Source organism: Balearica regulorum, chromosome 22 (assembly GCF_011004875.1).
Source record: "Balearica regulorum gibbericeps isolate bBalReg1 chromosome 22, bBalReg1.pri, whole genome shotgun sequence".
Taxonomy (NCBI): Eukaryota; Metazoa; Chordata; class Aves; order Gruiformes; family Gruidae; genus Balearica; species Balearica regulorum.
Genome location: NC_046205.1, coordinates 501,032 through 520,180, shown reverse-complemented (window position 1 = coordinate 520,180; position 19,149 = coordinate 501,032). Strand labels below are relative to the sequence as shown.

The 19,149-nt window shown below is 51.0% G+C and overlaps 1 protein-coding gene across 1 annotated transcript; it reads right to left on the bottom strand.

Annotated features, from left to right (window-relative positions):
• Positions 1-1,408: 1,408 nt before the first annotated feature.
• PTAFR (platelet activating factor receptor) lies at positions 1,409-12,917 on the bottom strand. The gene is made up of 3 exons (XM_075774125.1): positions 12,785-12,917; positions 7,422-7,612; positions 1,409-3,478 (listed from the first exon to the last, which is right to left on the bottom strand). Exon 3 carries the CDS (start codon positions 3,439-3,441, stop codon positions 2,359-2,361), a length of 1,083 nt encoding a protein of 360 aa, XP_075630240.1. The 5' UTR covers positions 3,442-3,478; positions 7,422-7,612; positions 12,785-12,917; the 3' UTR covers positions 1,409-2,358.
• Between the last annotated feature and the right edge of the window lie 6,232 nt (positions 12,918-19,149).

The following is a 19,149-nucleotide window of genomic DNA, read 5'->3' as shown; positions in this document are numbered from 1 at the left end:
GTTGCGGTAAGACCGAGAAAGCCATTCCAGGAACGGTAGTAGCTCAGACTGGTTTTCAGAAACGCGTTGTTACTGACTGAATTACTGCCACATATCCTCCTGAAGTGCCCTCGGGGCTTTTTCCTCCACTTACCCCTTTCCTCAGATGCAAGTTTACATTTGTTTTCTGAGCCCATGCTGGCCTAACAAACAGCTGTTTTCTGTGGAGTAAAGCATGTTATTTACCCACAGTAAGTAGCCTGAACTGTAAACTCTGTTGCAAGCTTTCCAGGAATCAACAGAAGATCATGCATCTCCCAGATCTCCGCGTAAAATCCCTTTCCATTTCCTCTGAGTTGCCAAACTCCATCTGTTCAGTGCTTTAGGGGCTGTGAAGCAAGAGAGCTCTGCTACCGTATGGGGTGGCAAGGGGAAAAGAGGAAAGCTCCATCCCATCTGCCAGCTGTGAGAGCTCCTCAGCCAGAATGTGCCGTCTGGGGAGGGCAGAAATAGAGGCACATTCCTCCACAAGCAGGATTTAAGCTTTTAAATGACAGACATTGGCCCCCTTGCTGTGTGCTGTGGCTCAGATGACTGCAGGTTCAGGGCAAAGCTGTGATTGTGGCTGAGGGACACCGGGAATTCTCTCTCTCTGCTAAAAGGTGCCAGCAGATGTTACTCACGGGTGGCCATTACTGGAACAGAGTCCAGGACCGGGAGGGAAATGCCTTCACGTTGTGATCAGATTCTTTTCTCTGCCTGGCACTAGGTCTGGAGTGCATGGCTGGCCCTGGCAGATGGCATTAGGAAAAGAAACATCTTAGTTCTTAGGCTCATTCACACAAGTAAGCTGCCTGAGGATCTTCAGGAGATACACCTGAAGGACCCTGTATCTCCACTGAATAGAGGCAAAGTCTGATACAGACGTTGATCCTATCTTTGGAAAGACTTGAGCTTATCTTTCACATTCTCTGGTGGGCGTAGGAAGTACATGCGTATGAATAATCAGTGTCACAGGTCAGATACGCTTTTCCAGTCATCAACCAGACTCTCCCATGTAGTTTAGGGAACCAAAAACTGTTGTGAAAATAAGTAAGTTCCCTTCTCTGCCCAATTTCCTGTGCTGGATTGAGCAATTTCGGTCAGAAAAGGAACCTCAAGTGTCTCATGATTGGTAACAGAGCTCAGCACCCTGGAAAACCACTTTGCCCCGGGCCCCAACTGACGGAGCCAGCCCTGAGCGAGGAGTCTCCAGTCTTCCCGGCGCTGCTTTACTCCAGTGGCCATGACCTGACCTAATACTTCACTTCTGGTAGGATATCAAGAACTAGTCAGCTTCATTTCTTTGCAGCAGAAATAGAAAGGCTGGGGGAAGGAATAATGTACAGTTATTTACTACAACCCTAATTTAAATAAAAAGATCCTGAAGTGTTTTAAGGAATTTTTTTTTCTTATTATTGTAATGCCCATTCTGACAACAAGCTGTTATCTAGAGCCTCCAAAGTGAGATCTCCACAGCCACATGCAGTCAGCCAAAAATTACTAAACTGAGTGCAAGAGACCACTGGTTTGCCAGTTCTGCTATCATACAAGAAGCCAGGGCAGACAACAGTCCCCTTTCGACATAATGCTGATTTGGGGATGGGGGCTGAGGCACTGGCAATTTCTCTTCCTTTTCTTGCGTACCAGTCCAGTTACTTCACTGATTCAAGAACTGGGACCAAAGGCAAAAGTTCGTAATAGCTACTCCCGGACATCTGTCAAGTATGGACCCCAGCAGACCATGTGAGTAGGTAAGTAGAGATCAGAGGTGCAGATCTCTTCTTTGATGGCATTTGAGGAACTCCTTGGACTACGTTCCTTCTAGCAACTGAAGAGCTGCTTCATCTCAGGCTCTCTTCACAGAACCGTGCAAGCTGCTTAGAAAAGTCACTTGACGATGCTAGCAGCTGTCTGTTCTTCCAGGTCTTTTAGAAGTCTCTTACAGCTCTGATACTGGATTCTTCATGGTAGTTGGGCAGGCAGAGGACCAGGCATGGTGCTATCTGGGCTGACACAGTAGATCATTTCAGTGCAGTTAGCTTCAAGCTGCTCACTGCAGAGACTCAATGACATTTCTTTCATGTAAAAGCAGATGAGCTGAGGTGTTCTTAGTGCCCGTGAGAACATCAGCCCAGACAGAAGGTGCTTATTTGTCAGATTATTACAGGTTCCAGTTCTGCCAGTTGCATGTGATGGAACAAATGAGCATCCATTCTTCTGTCTAATGGGGAAAAGGGAATGTCATATCCTGGTCCTCTGTTGTGTTCCTCAGTGCCTCTTGAGAAAAGATGAATGACTAACTCACACATCTCAGTCTGCAATCAGAACAGAGCTGACCTAGATCCTGATGGCATCCTCTTGGTGAATGGTGCCCTCAATCACTGTGTCCGTGGTTTGCCTGGAGCACTTGCGACTCCCTTTCATGCTTTTCAGATTTTCTGAAAGATGCTTCTGGAACTTCTTGGTGAGGAAGCAGTAGATGATTGGGTCCAACACGCAGTTCGTACTCAAAAGGCACAAAGTCACCTGGTGAGCATCATTCAGTTGTTGGCGCAACTGACAGTCTTCCTTCTTCCACTGCTCCAGAACAGTCAGGGTCCAGGGCAGGTGCACTATGTGATGAGGTACAAAGCTTATGATGAACACAGCCAGCACTGTGCAAACCATCCAGAGCGCCCTTTGCTTGACATGAGCACTCTTCCGTGGCTGTGCTGATTTGGAGAATAGGGTCCTGATAATGATGATGTTCCAACCTAGTATAAAAAGGAAAATTATATAGAAGAGGATGCAGATGATGACATGAATGGCAAGAACAGCTGAAACACTGCTAGAAGTGTCATAGTGCTCAAAGCATCGTGTGAAATTCTTCGAATTGATCTCCTGCTGATTAGTATTATTGTCAAAAAGGTAATACAAAGAGCTGCCCACTATTATGATCCAGATAGCTGCTGATAAGTAGATGCCCCTTCTCTGGGTGGTTAACTGAGCAGCTTTAATGGGATTAGTCACGGCTTGGTAGCGGTTGTATGTGATGACCATCAGAAAGGCAACAGAAGAGTAGGTGTTAACGAAAAATAAACAGCCAGCCACGTTACAGAGGAACTCGGGCATGATCCAGTCTCCATGGTGGTGATAGTAAACAATCCACATTGGCATCGTTACCAAGAAGAGCAGGTCAGCTACTGTCAGGTTCACCATGAATATCTTGATTTCATTGAGTTTCTTGGTGGGGTAAATACGGCTGAAAATCCAGAGCACATAGCAGTTGGCAACAAAGCCCAGGATGAAAATGATGCTGTAGAAAACAGTGAAGAGGTTGTAGCGAAACTCAGAGTCTATGTGGCATGAAATGTAGGAATCAGCACCACCTTCAGCGCCACCTTTACCCTTTCCAGACATCGTGGTGCTGAGTGGGCACATCTGAAGTAGAATCTCCTGCTGTAACTTTTCTTCTTAACTAAAAATATAAAGCATAAAACAAGCTGATTGGTATGGTGCCATTGCTAAGCCAAAAGCCTTTCCCTTTTAGCTGTCTGTGACCACAGGAGTTCTGCGCCATGCCTTGGCTCCAGCTACAGATGCCCACCCTGTCCCCTTGGTCTTTTCTTTGATCCCACCTCCACACCATACTAGCCGTTGTGTCTTCATCCAGCATTGTTTGCCGCAGTGCAGATCTCAGATCACTAATCTCTAATCTCAAAAGACTTTTCTGCATGAGGGTTCTAAGATAAAATCATCTGTTACTCTGCTCTGTCTCAAGCTTCTTAATCTTTTACTACAAGTAAACAGGTTTTCTAGGTCTCTTTTTCCCCCTGTGGTTCCTAATTCTTTCTAACTTGCCTACATTTATTTTAACGTAGAAATTCCATAAGTGAAACAGTATCTGGTAAAAATGTCTCACCAGTGCCATTTCCAGAGTCTCCCTCTACTTGTTGTTTTCTGACATTTTCCTGCTTACCCTTGTAAAGATTGTAGTTGTTTTCTTCGTTGCAGGCACTGCAGGATCTCACATTCGCTTCATAGGCTACCAGACCTCTCAATGTTTTTACCTCAGTGAATGATGTAAAAGATAAGTCACTAATTCTAAAGGGTGATATTTTGTGGTACATCATTGTTGGTTTTAACTACAGTTTCTCTCTCTTAAAATCCTGGTCATTATCTATTGTGCCATCATTTTGATTTCGAGTTATCATCAAACCAATCTGTCTCTTTCCCCCCACCCCAACATTTCTGCATCGAATACACGTCAGCAGCAGCAATTCTGTACTTGCCTGGGTCACTGGTGACAAACACTCTGCCTAAAGAGAAGCCTTCAGGTTTTTAATAGTAGCAGTCCCCACCTCAGTTAGTATTTCTTCAAATCTTGCCTGCAGTTTGGACATACCAAATTCCTGCAGCATCAATACTGTACGTGTTCTTGTCTCAGATTTGCTCTAATCCCTTGTATACTTTAACCTGCTGCTTTTACCATCCAGAGGACGTACGCGCCTGTCCTTGGCCCCAGTGCCACCTCCCTGTCTGACGCTGGGCAGGCACTCACCTCTGTGACACAATCCTGCAGATCTGCTTGGTTTTCTCTTCCTTTGTGGGAAGATAACTGACTAACCCGAGTAAAGCAGTTTGAGAGGCACCAGCAAAGACTCTAGGTTGCTCGCAGACGGTAAACTCGGGGGTTTGTAACGTGCAGAACATGGTGGTTTTCCTCGAGAGTGAGTAAACTGTACTGCCAGTCATGACGCCTAAACTTCTTTTGCAAGTTACGATGGGAATGCCAGGTGCTGCACATCGTAATGTGCTTGCCTCGGCTCTGCCAGCTCCACGGACAGCATGCATTTTCCCCCAGAGACTGCTGCCTCCTGAGAAGGCACCCTGCTGCCTTGAAACTTTCTGGATCTTCCCCTGCAGCAGATAGTGGCATGAACCACCATCTCAGCTTCTCTGAGTCACTCCTTGTACCCATGTGCTGTTGGTTCCTCTTTTAGACATTGCACATTTGCAGTTTTCCTCTGCAAATGGGGAAGTCGGCTCTAGCTCAAGAAAGCTCTCCCTTTCTTCAGAAAAACCTGCAAAGCCCTTGGTACTTCTTTGCAGCTGTTAGGAGAGGAAGGCAACAGTCATCTTCCCGAGCCTGTCCCTCCCCACCCCCCACAGGTCCCCTAAGGACATGACAACTACAGATATCCACAACTCGTCCTTGGACCTTCACAGGCTGCTGCATGCTGGGCAGCACTGGGGTTTGAGTGTGTTTAAACTCAATCTTTCAGCCACGTGCCGTGTGAATTAACAAGTAGCTGTGACAGTACTAGTGCTTGGCAAGGTGACATACGTATCTGTCACTTTGATCTCTGCCACCCGCTGAGAACCCACTGATCTCTAAATTCAGGTGGTGGTAGCCAGGAGGTGAGGATGCTCTGGGCTATGACACCTTGGGGTCTGGCTACAGAAGTCTGGCACATCCCTGAGGAGTAATGTGTCACTCCCTGCTGCCCTGCAGAGAGTCCCACAGCAGGCAGGAGACCACGCTCTGTTCCCTGTTCTACCTTTGATTGATGCAGGACCCAAGGGAAGTCATAGAATCACAGCCTGGTTTGGGTTGGAAGGGACCTCAAAGCCCATCCAGTTCCAACCCCCTGCCATGGGGGGGGGTTCACCCCTGAGCCTCCACTAGCCCAGGTTGCCCAAAGCCCCATCCAACCTGGCCTTGAACACTGCCAGGGAGCCAGGGGCAGCCACAGCTTCTCTGGGCAACCTGTGCCAGGGCCTCACCACCCTCACAGGGAAGAAGTCCTACTGGTCATCTCATGGATCTGTTTCCACACCCTCATCTACGTATGAAAAGTAAATGTCACAACACGGTCTTAAATAAATGTCCATGTCTAAGCCCAGCTCTCCCACACACTGAGGGACCATCTCTGGTAAGGACATAGGCCAGTTGGAAGGGTTTGCATCTCTCAGCTCAGGAGGGCACCTAGCAGATGCAGACATTGAGGGAAAGGGTGAGGCTGTGCAGAGGCAAGAGACAGTAGTGGGGAGCTTTGTGTTTGATGCACTATTGTAATGTTAGAGAAAAAAAAAAAAAGTCCTAATTACCTAAGATCGTGAAAGAACTTAAAGGGTTGGGTTTTTTTCAAATCTGCATCCTAAACTCACTGTTCTATCTGCCAACTTCAGCAAATAGTTCTGGTGCTTGGGACTGGAATCTTTGCAATGAAAGGTGCTCTGTCACTGTAGCGCCAGACCTGAATATACCCAAAGTGGGAGGAAAAAAAGGGTGATGCGTCCTACTAGCAGAATTCATAAGGAGGAGACAAGTGCCCACATCCAATACATAGCCACAACTGTTATTCAGAAAGCCCCTGTAGACTGTGCCCCTCCATTTCTGGCACTGTGCACGGGCATGGCAGCCTCCAAACCTTGCCCAGGAGCGCTGGTGAACTTTACTGGTGGGATCTCCAGGCCTGCCCATCAGCTGCCAGGTTCAGCAGGTGGGGTGGAAGGGAGAGCAAACCTGCATGTCCCTCTCCACTGCAAAGCCCTGCACAGACGATAGGTTTGAGCTAAGGTGCTGCGCCTTGACCTGGAGAGATGAATGCAAGGACGTGCTCTATGTTGTTCAGTCTGCTAGAAATCTCTGGCAAAGGTGGGCTGTGGGAGATGGCAGTGCCGCCTCCTGGCCCCTACAGCACTTGGTAGAGCTCATCATCTGTCTCTGCATGAATAGGCTGTGCAGTGCCAATGCCAACATCCTTCAGGGAATCACAAGAAAGTTGTTTTTCCCTTCTCGCTTGTCAAGCCAGATATTCTACAAAATACAGCTATAACAGAGCATGGCACCATTCCCCACTGAATTTACTCAATACCCACTTCCCTCCTCAGCCTGAAGAACTCGAGCTCACATCTCCTGTATACTTGTGAGATGTCCTAAGCCCTAGACTCTGGAGTGCCATGGCGAGGATCTCTCTTAGCCTCTCCTGTTGAAGCAGTTCCCCGTAAAAATTCTCCATGCCAGCAGATGGGAGAACAGGCGCACAGTGGTCAGGGTGTGGGTCCTTTTCTCTGCTGCAGCAGGCTGTGCTGCATTACCAAAATCCCTGGCAACTCCTAGCCCAAGCCACTACCTTGTCCACTAGTACACCAACCAATAATCCCAAGTGGTTTATATCATCAAATCCATTGTATGCAGAACTAGAGGTGGAAGTAACCAGCTGCGCAGCACATCATGGCTGGGACAACTGCGGACTCTGCTGCCAGGCTACACTCTCTCCTTTGGGCCATGCTCTCCCTGTGAGGATTTACTGGCTTACGGCTGCAAGGTGCAAGGACCATGCTAACACAAGCTATGCCATCAGCAAAAGCATCTTCCAGGAGGAATAATACTAATAAGTAAACTTTGTGCTTACCCCAGTCTAAGGATTCAGCACGATATGTCCATCTTCAGCTTTAGTAGAGCAGTCATGGGTGTTTTACTGAGGATGTTCGGTCTTCTTCCAATTGTTACTTTCTCTGACCTGGGGCTGGAAGGTCTCCACACAGGCAGCTCTCAAGAACAGGACACCAGAATGGGAGCAACTGCAGCATGACTGCAGAGTCACTAGAGAAGAGGAAATGTGTGACATCAGCTCAAAGGAAATGAGAAATAAAATAAGCTCTAGAGGAAAGGCAATTAACCACAGCAAAGATCTGGAGAGTCCTTAAAGCTGTTTCCTCAAAGTATCTCTGCTTCTGATGATCCTGAAAGAAGGCAAGGTTGGGATTTTCCTATAAGGCAGAATAGGAATCCACTCCATGTCCCTGGTTAGCTCTGGGCTTAGACAGAATTTGAGCATCCTTCTTCCAAACAGATGAAGAGCAGAAGCCAGAAGAGCTTTCACTTAATAACCTGGAGGAAAGGAAGTGCCAGGAAACTCATATATCCTATGGACAGACTCATTCCCTAGCAGAGTCTCCTTCACACTTGTGTTAGGGCTAAACAGACCCAGGAATCCAGCCATGCCAAGTCTGCTTTTATCTCAGGGACCTTCAGCAGAGACTGAGACACCGCAGCCTGGCCCTTCCACCTTCATATCCTGACCACCATTATTTGCAGCAGCCTGAAGATCCTTCATCACAGTGATGCAAATTGGTGGGGTGCTCAGGGAGACACCAGTGACAAGCAAAGCTTCACACATGGTCCCAGCTAAGCTGGTAAATCCCAAGGTGCAGCTCCCATGCAGATGGTTAACCTGCCCTCCGTTGCAGACTCTGCTTTTACACCTGCACGCAGTGCAGATGTCAGCTTGGAGCATCTGCACCGTGTGCTACACAAACCTCACACCTGCAGACACCTACAGGAACTGAAACACCAAGTCTGGTGCCCGGGTTCAGTGTGAGACACATAGGAATGGAGACACAAATTCCATCACCAGCACAAAATGGTGTCTGAGTGTGCAACAAGGCTGCTGAGGTACAACATGGATCCAAGCAGAAGCAGCAGAGGCTTGTCCGCGTTGGTGCTCCCCTGGGAAGGCTGGCTTTCCTGGCTCTTCTCATGAAATGCCATTTGTGACAAACAGGCCATGGTAGGCCCTGGCCATCTCCATGCTGTGAGGAGCTCCAGAGGCCCCCATGGTGTGGTGTCATGTCTTGGGAGAGCCCCAAGGACAGGCTGAGGGTTGTGCCCCCTGGGCCACACCAGCTGAGGTCACCAGCCAACCTTCTCCGAGAGCTAGGAGCTGGCACGGACATGCTTTCGCTGTTGGGCTGGGGAGCCGTGGCTCCAAGCCAGGACACAGCAACTTCCTCATCAGCCAAGGAGATGGGGCACTGACAGAGGGGGCAAGGGGGATTACAGGCATCTCTGCCAAGACGCTGACGTTTGGCTTGCCTGGCCTCAGGCATCTCAAGGCGATGGGCTGCGCAGCATTGGGGCAGCCACTGCGGTGCCGGAACCCACCCTCTGTCCACACCGGTGGCTGGATGTCCCCAGCCAGGGGCAGGCAAAGCCCCAGCACTGATCTGGGCCTCTTTGGCTGGGTCAGCTCTTCCCTGGCTCTTCTCCAGAGGGTGCGGATGCCTTTTCCCAGGGCAATCACAGAGGGAAGCGCCTGGTGTGCACTTCAGCACGGTGCCCCGGGGGAGCAGAGGCAGGCTGTGACTGTCCCTGGCAGGCACCAGGAGCCCCGGCTGAGCTCCCAGCCTGGCAGGGTGTTGTGCTCAGCAAACTGCTGCGCAAACCAGGATGTCCTGCTGCTCCGGGCCCTGCTCGGAGGAAGCTCCGAAACACCCCGAGATGCAGGCAGGTCACAGTGGCACCACAGCTGGACATGCCCTGAGCTGCTGTGGGATCACCCTTGTGCTCCACCGCAACAGCATGGGGCGTCCAAGGGACTTGGAAGCCACCTGAGCTGAGTGGGGTCCCAAACTCCCGCAGCGCGAGGGAGCCCCGCAGCGACAGCACTGCACAGGGGTGGGAGACCTTGCTCTGCTCTGCCCTGCCTCAGCAGTCTGGGCTGCGCCAGGGAGGGGAGGCTGGCTGTGTGGAGCAGGGGACGTGGCACTCTGGGGACCAGGGGACACCCAGGCTCTGCCTCTGTCAGGCCACGTCAGGATGACCTGAAGGGCGAGATGAGGCTCCTGCAGTGATGCTACAGATCTGCACTGGGGTGGAGGATGCAGCAGTCTCCTTCCCTCCGCCACCCGCCCTCCTCCCTCCTTCCCCCATCCCCGTCAGCCGCTGTAAAGACGGACCAAGGAACCTGACCCCTCATGGACCAGACAGAGCCCCAGTTATGTCTGCAAGACTGCTTCTGGGAGCTTAAATTAAAAACAAAATAAAAGCATGCTAATGAGGTTGGCTGGCAGCCAGTCCATGCGTTTAAGAAGAGCCAACAGTGAGGATGTCTGGTCACGGAGGGAAGGGAAGCGCTAGCAGAGGCTGTAGCAACGGCCAAACAAAGCTTGGTGTCCTGGTGCAGCCAAGTTCTTAGAGGAAATGAAAGCCCAGGAGGTTTCGCCTGGGGAAGAGCTTTCATCAGAAATCTTCATCCTTCCTCTGCTCAGCCCTGCCTCGGCTCTGCCACTGATGCAGCACACGCACATCATTGACTTTCAGCGAAAAAGATCTTCTGTAAAACCCAGAGAACCAAACAACAAAAACCTACCAAGTTCAGTGGTGGAAGACACAGAGAGACCTGATGGGTGGAAGCTCTAGCAGTGACACAAGCTTTGCTTTCTGATTTGAGCACTCCCACTGGAGTCAGGACACCTCAAACTGCCCCGAGCTGGGACCTGACCACGTCCGTGCTGGCCAGTGCCTCCTCGCCGCTCTCCAGATATACTAATTTTTCAGCTTTGTCTGTGCTCACGTTAGGCCTCAGGCCATTGAGATTCACAGAAATTCCCACAACAACCGCTTGGCCATGAGGGCTGGCATCTTCCCGGGCTTGCATTTGTCCACCTCGTCATTAGTTGGGGGAGTTGCCTTCCACATCATCTTCATTCTCAGCTGTTGCATTTAAAGCATGAAAAGTAGAAGGGGACCCAGCTTCAGCGCTCCCAGTACCAAGGCAGCAGAGAAAGGCTGAGGCTGGTCCATCCCCCCCTGCCTGCCTCGTGTCTGCTTGGCATCGACAGGTCCCATTGCCCCCGTGCAGCGCCCGCAGCCAGCACTCCCCTCGTGCAACTCTTCCAGCGTGGAGATCCTGTTCCCCGCTCTCCTGGGGCCGCTGCCTGTTTCTAAGTGCAGAACTTTGACTCCGGTGTTCAGATGCATTTTGTTTGCGGTGGCCTGGCTTATTAAGTGGTCCTGGCAGTTTTTGTCTGCCCTGCCGCTTCCAGTCGGGGGGATGCACACAAAGTCTGACAACACTGACTGCCATGCAAGGTCAAGTCAAAAAAAAATAACCTGCAATGTGCCTTTACTTTTATCAACCAAACTTGCAATCTAATAAAAAGATAAGATTCTTTTACTGTAACTGATTCCCATGCCATGCTGTTAACTAGCACGAATGGTACTTTGGGTTGTTCTAGGAGGATGCTGGATCCTGGAGCAGTTCTTCCAAACGACGTTTTCTGAGGATAACTTCATGCAAGCTGCTTGGTAGGCAGCAGATTGTCCCTCTTGGTTCTGGCACCGTATCAGCACTCTCACGGTAAGCGCACGCTGCCATGAGAGATGGACATTGCCTCCTTGCACGCACTGTCTGCCCCTGGCATGTTTCCTCTTGAGATGGAGCCCGTTAGCAAAATACCTGCTTTTGATGACCATATATAAATTTTGCATGTATCAGAAACTCTTTTGGTTTTGAACATATATAAGCAAATATCCAGAGATCTCTTTCAAGAGCAAAATGACACTGTATTAGGGGAGAAGAGCTCTCCATGGAGAGGAGCAGCATTTTAGCGGGCAGGCTCTGCGTGCACTGTCGACTGCCCTGTTCAGTGACAAGCCGTGAACGAGGACAAGACAAAATACCAACACGGAGCTTGTGAAAGCACCAGCTGCTGCCACCAGGCTTAGAGCTGTGCGGTGCATGCAGCGTGCAGGACCAGTACACAGGTGAGCGTGATCCCTGCCGGTCCAGGACGTATTCTCGAATGCCAGGATGGGTCTTTGAAAGGACATGAAGTTCCTTTTGAGCCGCAGCGGCTGATGATCTGACACTAAGCATTACTGTCTGTGAATTTCCACTACTCATCTCACACACTCAGCACAATTTCCTTTTGCTTGTTGCAGGAAAGAAATACTAAATAAACTCCTGAGCTTTCCCCCGCCAGCATTTCAGAGCCTAGCACAACACGTCCCCACCTCCTTACCAACTCGGCAGGAATGTGCCCTGGAGCTTGGGTTGCTCGGCGGGGAACTGTATCCACCCCAGGGCCGGCCGAGAGCCCCTCCTGGGGCAGCGAGCAGCGACGCTCCCCGGTAGCCATTTGACAGCTGCGATGGCCGGACACCGCGTCTGCCGCTCACTGTGGTGCCGCTGGGATCACCCGGCCTGGCAGGAAATGTCCCCGCTGGGAGCCGGGCTGCCTCGCCAGCAGCGGGCGAAGCAGGGAGCAGGGTACGCTCCGGCTGGTTTTGGCAGGTGGAGCCCAAGTCCAGCCCTGCCACACCGGGCGGAGGGCTCAGCTCCACGGGCCAGCGTGTCAGGGTTTGTACGCTGCAGCCCCAGGCTGCCGTAGCTCTGCCAGAGCGGAAATCCACACCTTCGGTGAGCTGCCCACGGCTGGGTCGCTGTGCTCCCGCTGATCCAGGCTGCAGCGCGTTACCTCTGGACAGCCGCTGCCTGTCCTCCCCCCCTGGCCCACCCTGGCAGGGGCAAGGGCAGGGGTCATGCACCAGTGGGGATGTGGGCCTGGGCTCGAGAGGCTCTGAGCCTGCAGGAGGAAGGGCCATGGCAGGGCTCCTCACATCGCTTTGCAGTGTCCAAGGAAAGCCGGGGTTGCTCTTGCCACCCAGGGGTGGGACGTGACCCGGACGAGGGCAGACCCTCGGCCCCAAAGGCAATGGCAGCGCTAGCCTGACTCATGCGATCACGACGCACCTTGTGCCTGCTTGCTGGGTGCGGGGAGTGAGCACACGTCTTCCCAGCACACCGGGACGGGGAGGACAAGGGTGGCTCTGAAGCCCCTGGCGCTGTCTGAGATGCCACGGCTCAAAGACCCAGGGGGGTGTGCAGCCTGTCTGTGTCCTGAGACACCCAGACCCAGAAGGAGCCTGTGGAGCTCAGGGAGGGAGGCCAGCACCCTGAGAGAGAAAGCAGAAGGGAAAGGAGCCTCTTACCTCGGGGCCACAGAGCACCTGGCCCAGCAATCCCCAGCCTGCCAGGTCCCTGCCGCAAGCGGAGCCACCAGCAGGGCTGAGCGGTCGGCGTGCTCCTGCCTGGGAAGAGGCTTGGACGGGAAGGAACGCGCTGCGCTCGCTGCAGGTGAGTGACTCACTTCCCTCTTGGCACTTGCGACACATGGCTCAGATGTGCCCCGGCTGCGCCCTCGAGCTTGACACCGACTCTTGTGGCCCTTCCTCGAGCAGGCAGTAGTGGGGAAATGGTGGCGGAGGCTCTGTGCTGGCCAGGGACTTCTCATGCTCCAGGTCACCCGGTGCCTGGCAGGCCTGAGGTGGGGTCACCCTGCTCTGCAGCAGCTCCAGGGCAGGTGTGCTCCCCAGCCTGGCCAGGATCGCAGAGGTGGTCCGGGCTTGGCGAGGGGAACCAGTGCCCTTGGCAGATCTGTCCTCTGGGCTTCTCATTTCCTTCCAGATACTGGGAACCGGGAGCCAGCACAGCTGCAAGTGCTTGTTCAGATGCTTCCATTGGAGGTGGAGACTTGCTGCAGCGGGGCAAAGCATCAGGATGAGACCGCTTTGCTGTGTGAGTCCCCATATGGGGAAACATGAGCCAGAAAAATACTCCAGGCTGTGGCAGCTGGTTTCCTTGCTCTCTTTGCAGCATTATAAACCCCCCTTGGTTCTTGTGCTCCTTCAGCCTGGAAGAAAGGGTGAATGGACGGACCCTCTCCCTCTTGCTGCCGCAGTCCCCGGGCAGCAGCTCTGGCATTGCTCTGCTCAGGTTTCACGTGGGATTTCCCCAGTTGCGTACGGTGGCACTGGCATCACTTAGGTCATGGGCATAACATCTGCCTGAGTCACTCGTGTTATAACAAGAATTCACATGTGTTTCTGCCTGCTCCCTTTATTCACCATGGGCTGTATAACAGGGAAATGTTGTTCAGTTTTCTTTGCTGCTAAGAACTGGCACCGGTGTCTGCAAGGAAGGAGGCGTGAGGTTTCTGAGACAGCCCTGAGGGGCCAGTCAGTCACAACTGGTTGGTGCACAAAAGCATGTTGAAAGCACATGCGAGCAGGCACACAACCTGCACCGCTGTCAGAAGGAACTGGCTGATTGCCTGTCCTGCAGTCCCTCCACCTAAGCCTGCCAGACACCCAACTGCAATATGCAGAGCTGCGGCAAATACCCCAATTTCCCAACCAAACAGAAAAGCTGCACTGGCTTATGGTGCAGGTAAGTTATGGCCTTTCTCAATAGAGAAGGTTGCCAGCGTCCTCTTGTGAATAAGGAAAACTAGGCTATGCTAGGAAGGGTAGGGCCAGCAGAATGAAGACAGTTAATATCCCCTCTGCTTGGTACTGGCGACGCTGCCACCTGAAACGCTGTGTGCAACTCAAAAGGGATGTGGAGAACTGGAGAGGGACAGGCAGAGAGCTGCCACGATAGTCTGAGCCCTGGCGGGGCTGGGATAGCCCCGAGGCTGAGAGATAATTTGATCACTACCTGCAGCTGTTGGAAGGAAAGTGGCAAAGAGGACGGAAGCAAACTCTTCTCAGTAGTGGCAAATGGTGTGACAAAGGGCAACAGCCACAAACTGGGGTGCAGGCCAGCGAGGGTGGACATTGGTGAAATATTTTCGCTAAAAGGGCTGTGCATCCCTGGGACAGGAGCCCAGAGAGGCCAGGGGTCTCATCCTTACCACTTGGCTAGACAAAGGCACAGCTGACCTCACCTAGCATTAGGGACAGCTCCACTCCAAACACAAGGCCACAGTAAAGACCTGCAGAGGTCCTTCCCCAAAACATTTCAGTTCTGTGATTTGAACTGCAACAATTGCACTGGCACATGTGCCGGTGTTATTTTCCTTTACTGGTGCTCTCCTGGTCATCAGAATGCACTCCTGCACACCCTGTTGCACCCAGAAGAACTGTTACAAAAGTGCCCTGCTGGCATTTGAAAAGGAAGCACATGCCACTCTTCCAGACCCGAGAAGATGAGTGACACATAAACCCTATCGATTATTTTCAGGTTACATCCTTGTTTGCTTCAATGAGAATCCGGTAGCGGCTGTGAAGCACGGGACTTTGCACCTTAATGATAATATAATGCTACATCGGGACTTCCCTGCTGCTGCAGGACAACTGGATATTGGAGAAAGGGCACAGGACTGAAGCAGGTGGCCAGGGAGGCCAGGAATGCGGGAGAGTCCATTTTAGTGGCGCTGCATAGCTGAGGCAGAGATCTCCTGCTGCAACAGAAAAGACCTAATTGCCCCGAAGTGTGTGTCTGGTCTTGCCCTGGGAGTCCAAACCCCTCTGGCTCGTGTGACAGGGAGGCTTCCTAGCAGCAAGGCTGCCGAGCCTCAGGCAGCTCAGCTACATCCTAGATCTACCTAAAGCATGCATGGTGCTCGCTGCGGCGCTGAGATCGGAGTGGGAAAGATGGGACCTCAGCCTAGAGGAGCAGCACTCCCAAACATCTGCCCATCTTGTGTACAACACAAAGCCAGGGCTGTGAGAGCTTCATGTTTTCTACCTGGTGACCTTTCAAGGAGCAAAAGGAGTCACCCCCAGAGCTGAAGGCAGGGAAGCCCCCAGCAGTAGGAGGTGTGCTGCCAGCAGGAGTTCTGGAAAACAAAAATGGGAGGTTTTGAACCCAGCCAGCGCAGCCCCACGCACTGTCGGGCCCGGGCACACCGTGCTGCTGCACAAGATAAGGGACGATGCTCCTTTTCTGCCTGTGAAACGTAGGGCTCAGGCGCCCAAGCAGGGGAGGTCTTGCTCACACTGCGTCTTGCAAGAGGAAAAGGAAGTCAAGGCAGCCCATTTGCTCTAGATAACACCCTGCAGTTTCCCAACTCTTTCTGAGTAAAACTACCTACATTAAGGCTAACCTCTTACATCTTCTCCTGTGTCAGTTGTTTTAAGAGCAACGAGCAAAAGAAACTCTCACCTGGAAGAAGAGGAGCACAAGCCCTTGATCCCTCCCACCTGGGTCCCTCTACCCAACACTACGCTGGCTGTAGTCAATCCCCCCCAACTAGTTACGCTCCTGAAATACAAATCACGTACAGTGAGAGTTGTTACTGCCCAAGGAGAAAGGGCGCACAGCTAATTTAGAGCATGTCACTGTTTGCCAAACTAAGTTAAATGTTAAACGACACACTGGTTTATGTCTTACTGTCCTAGTTTCAGTTATGATAGAGTTAATTTTCACCAGAAGCTGGGACAGGACAGGTGACCCAAACCAGCCAAAGGGTTATTGCATACTGTATGATGTATGACATCATGCTCAGCATAAAAGGGGCTGGCCGGGGAGGGGCCGCTTGCGGCTCCGGGACAGGCTGAGTTGTACAGTCATCGGGTGAGAAACTGCCTCGTGTATCACCTGCTTTGTATATTCTGTTGTAAATTATTTCCCCTCTCCCTTTGCTGTCCCATTGAACTGTCCTTATCCCAACCCACCAGTTTTACCTTTTTCCTCTATTTTCCTCCCATCCCACTGCGGGGAGGGCCGAGCAGCGTGTGGTGCTGAGCTGCCAGCTGGGGCTGAACCGTGACACTTACCAAGAACAGATTTCATCTCTGGCTGATCACCTAGGCTTCCTATAGCTGCCATTACTCAGTCTAGCCTTTACTGAACAGTTTTCCACCTGGTGACATCTAGCTACTCTGGTGAACATCTGGTGAAATGTAGACTTAGGCCTGTCTGCCTGCTCGGGGGATCCTCCACCCTCATCCCTGGACTACACAGTAGCACCAGAGAGTAATGCCCTGCACCCTGTACCCTTTAACCCACAAGTGAGCGGGTTTCTGTTGCAGTTTCCCTTTTTTTATCTTCGGACACAAGAAACCAAGGAAGTTGCAAAGCTCCCATCCCATCCCACTATTGCTGACGGGGAGATACACCCTTGCAAACTGTGTATGAAGGAGAAGGCAACCTTACTGTCTCAGAAGGGAACCAAGAGCTTCAGGAGCCATCTCTAGACTCCCAGAAAGCAGCAAGGAGCCGAGCCGGACTAGACCTCACATACATTCTGTGGGAACTGGACACGGAGGACAAGTTATTTCTACAGAAAACCAAAGCCAAGACCCTCCAGAAATGTGGTCCTGTAGCCATCTGGTACTTTTTGTCCTTCCGAAAGAAAAAAAAAAAAATACTCCTTATTCCCACCAATGTATTTTCTTGTCCTGCATATCAAGGACAATTATTTTAGTTTACAAGGACCACTGACCCAAAAAGAGCTCCCAGAAGGAAGGAGGCCTAGAGACCCCTCTTGAAACTAAACGTTTCCTTCAATCCATCCCGCTGCCTTGGCACGCGTTGCAGAGGCCACGCAACAGCCCAGCCTGCACCTGCGGGGGTCCACGTTGCGCATTCATTTATTTCTACCCAGGCAATTCAAAACAGTTTGCTTTCACAAAGCCCAAATACAAGGATCAAAATTAACCTCCCAGGTTCCCCCCAGTGGAGCAGGGAAATATCTAGCAAAGGGCCAGATATTTCGCTGCTGCTAAAGCCTGCCTGGCAGATGGAAAGCTTCACAGGACTTGGATGACTAGATAAGACAGTAGAAATACTGCATATTCAGACATAGAAGCGTATCATAGGCAGGACAGGAAGACAAGGAAACAGGAATAGCTAAATTGATAATGAAACAGCATTGTTGTAAGCTACATGTTTTGCTACCCCAACCAAGTCACACTCAGTGAAAGAAATGACTCTAACTGCGGAAGCTCATAGGACTAGTACGTCAATGGCTTTGACCACAGGCTGCACTCCTCGAGACCCAGCAGTAAGCCACTCCACTGGTCAAATTCTCAGAGCAGCAGAATGAGAAGCATAACGTGGGTCTTATAAACATTTCAGGTTCTCACAGGACTCATCCGGAGCTACCTGAAAAAAATGTAAGGAAAAGATCTGAAAGATCACTGCCATTGGTCAGCAAAGGCATCACACCATCTGAAGGGAAATGCTACTAGAAAGACCAGTATTTCAGTGTCAAAAGGAAGGACTCTGGGACAAGAGTGACTAGGACAGATCTCTAAGCCAGAAATACTTGATGGGGGAACAAGAGGCTGACAAGTTAGAGGGACAGCATGTGCTCTGGGCAAGAGGCTGCCCTTAAAAATACTCTCATCAGCACTGCTTGTTTCTTACCCAGGAAGCAGAAGAGATTGCATCTGAGAGACAGCACCACAAAAGTTAACTGACATTTTCCCCAGCGCAAATGTGGCAAATCGTTGCCTTGACAAGGAAGTTGTGTCCTACCAGCGCGTTCCCAGTTAATGGCAGATCAGGCCCTGAGAACAAAAAGGAATTACGGTGCCTGAACAGAGCCATGCTGCACAGTTTAGTGTCTCCCAGACCTGTTAGCACACCTTATTCTGCTGCTCATTAATACTTGGCTCTTGTCTGCCACCCAGACATCACTGACCTGTTATTTTTTAAGCAATGTTTTGCCCCTTGAGGTTCAGCTCAAGCTATTTATCTAGCAGGTTATACCTAGCAGGACAAATAAGGTGAAGAAACCGTATTCCTGTGTTTACACAGAAACTAGGGACTGTATTCTACTGTTCTAAGAGCCAGTTAATGTATAAAACACCAAAATACCTTAGTTTTATTAGGGAAGGATGTTTTACTTTACATCTGATCACACAGACCAGTGCATGAGAGGAAAAATTAAACAATGGCGAGTGGAGACCACCAGCCACCTTTCAGCATTCATCTACACCCTGGGCCCTGTGAGAAAGCACTACCTTCCTTGGGAGCTGCTTTTCCCGCAGAAATCTGGTAACACAACAACTTGATTGTGTTGCTCCTCCCTAGCAGGCAGAAATGGAAGGCAATTAATCAAAACTTAGAGCTGAGACACCAGAAGATGGAGGCATCTCATCAGGGGCGGCAGAACCAATGTTTCTGAAGAGAGACCTCACCAATGCCTGAGACACAAGGAGCAGCCCAAAGGATTGCTACTCATTTGAAGATGAGGGCACATAAGACAGCAAGTCCAAGTGAAAGGAGCTGGCTAACAGCAGTGAGGAGGAAGAAAAGCAGTATCTTCATGGAGGCAGCTACCCACAGGGCCCAAGATTGGGGATGGCTGTCAGGACAGATGGGAAGAGTTTGCAGAAAGGTCTCCAGAGGAGTCTGCCAGGCACATGTGAATCTGTCATATATTCCATTTTGAACACCTTTAAACAGTTGCGAATTTCTTAAAAACTTACAATACATACACCAAGTATGAATTTCAAAATCAAAATTGATGAGTTTGAGCTCATCCCGCAGCTCTGAGGAGTTACACTCCTAACAGGTGCCCAAGTCCTCCCAACCTATCCACGTGCTCCCCAAAGGCAGAGCC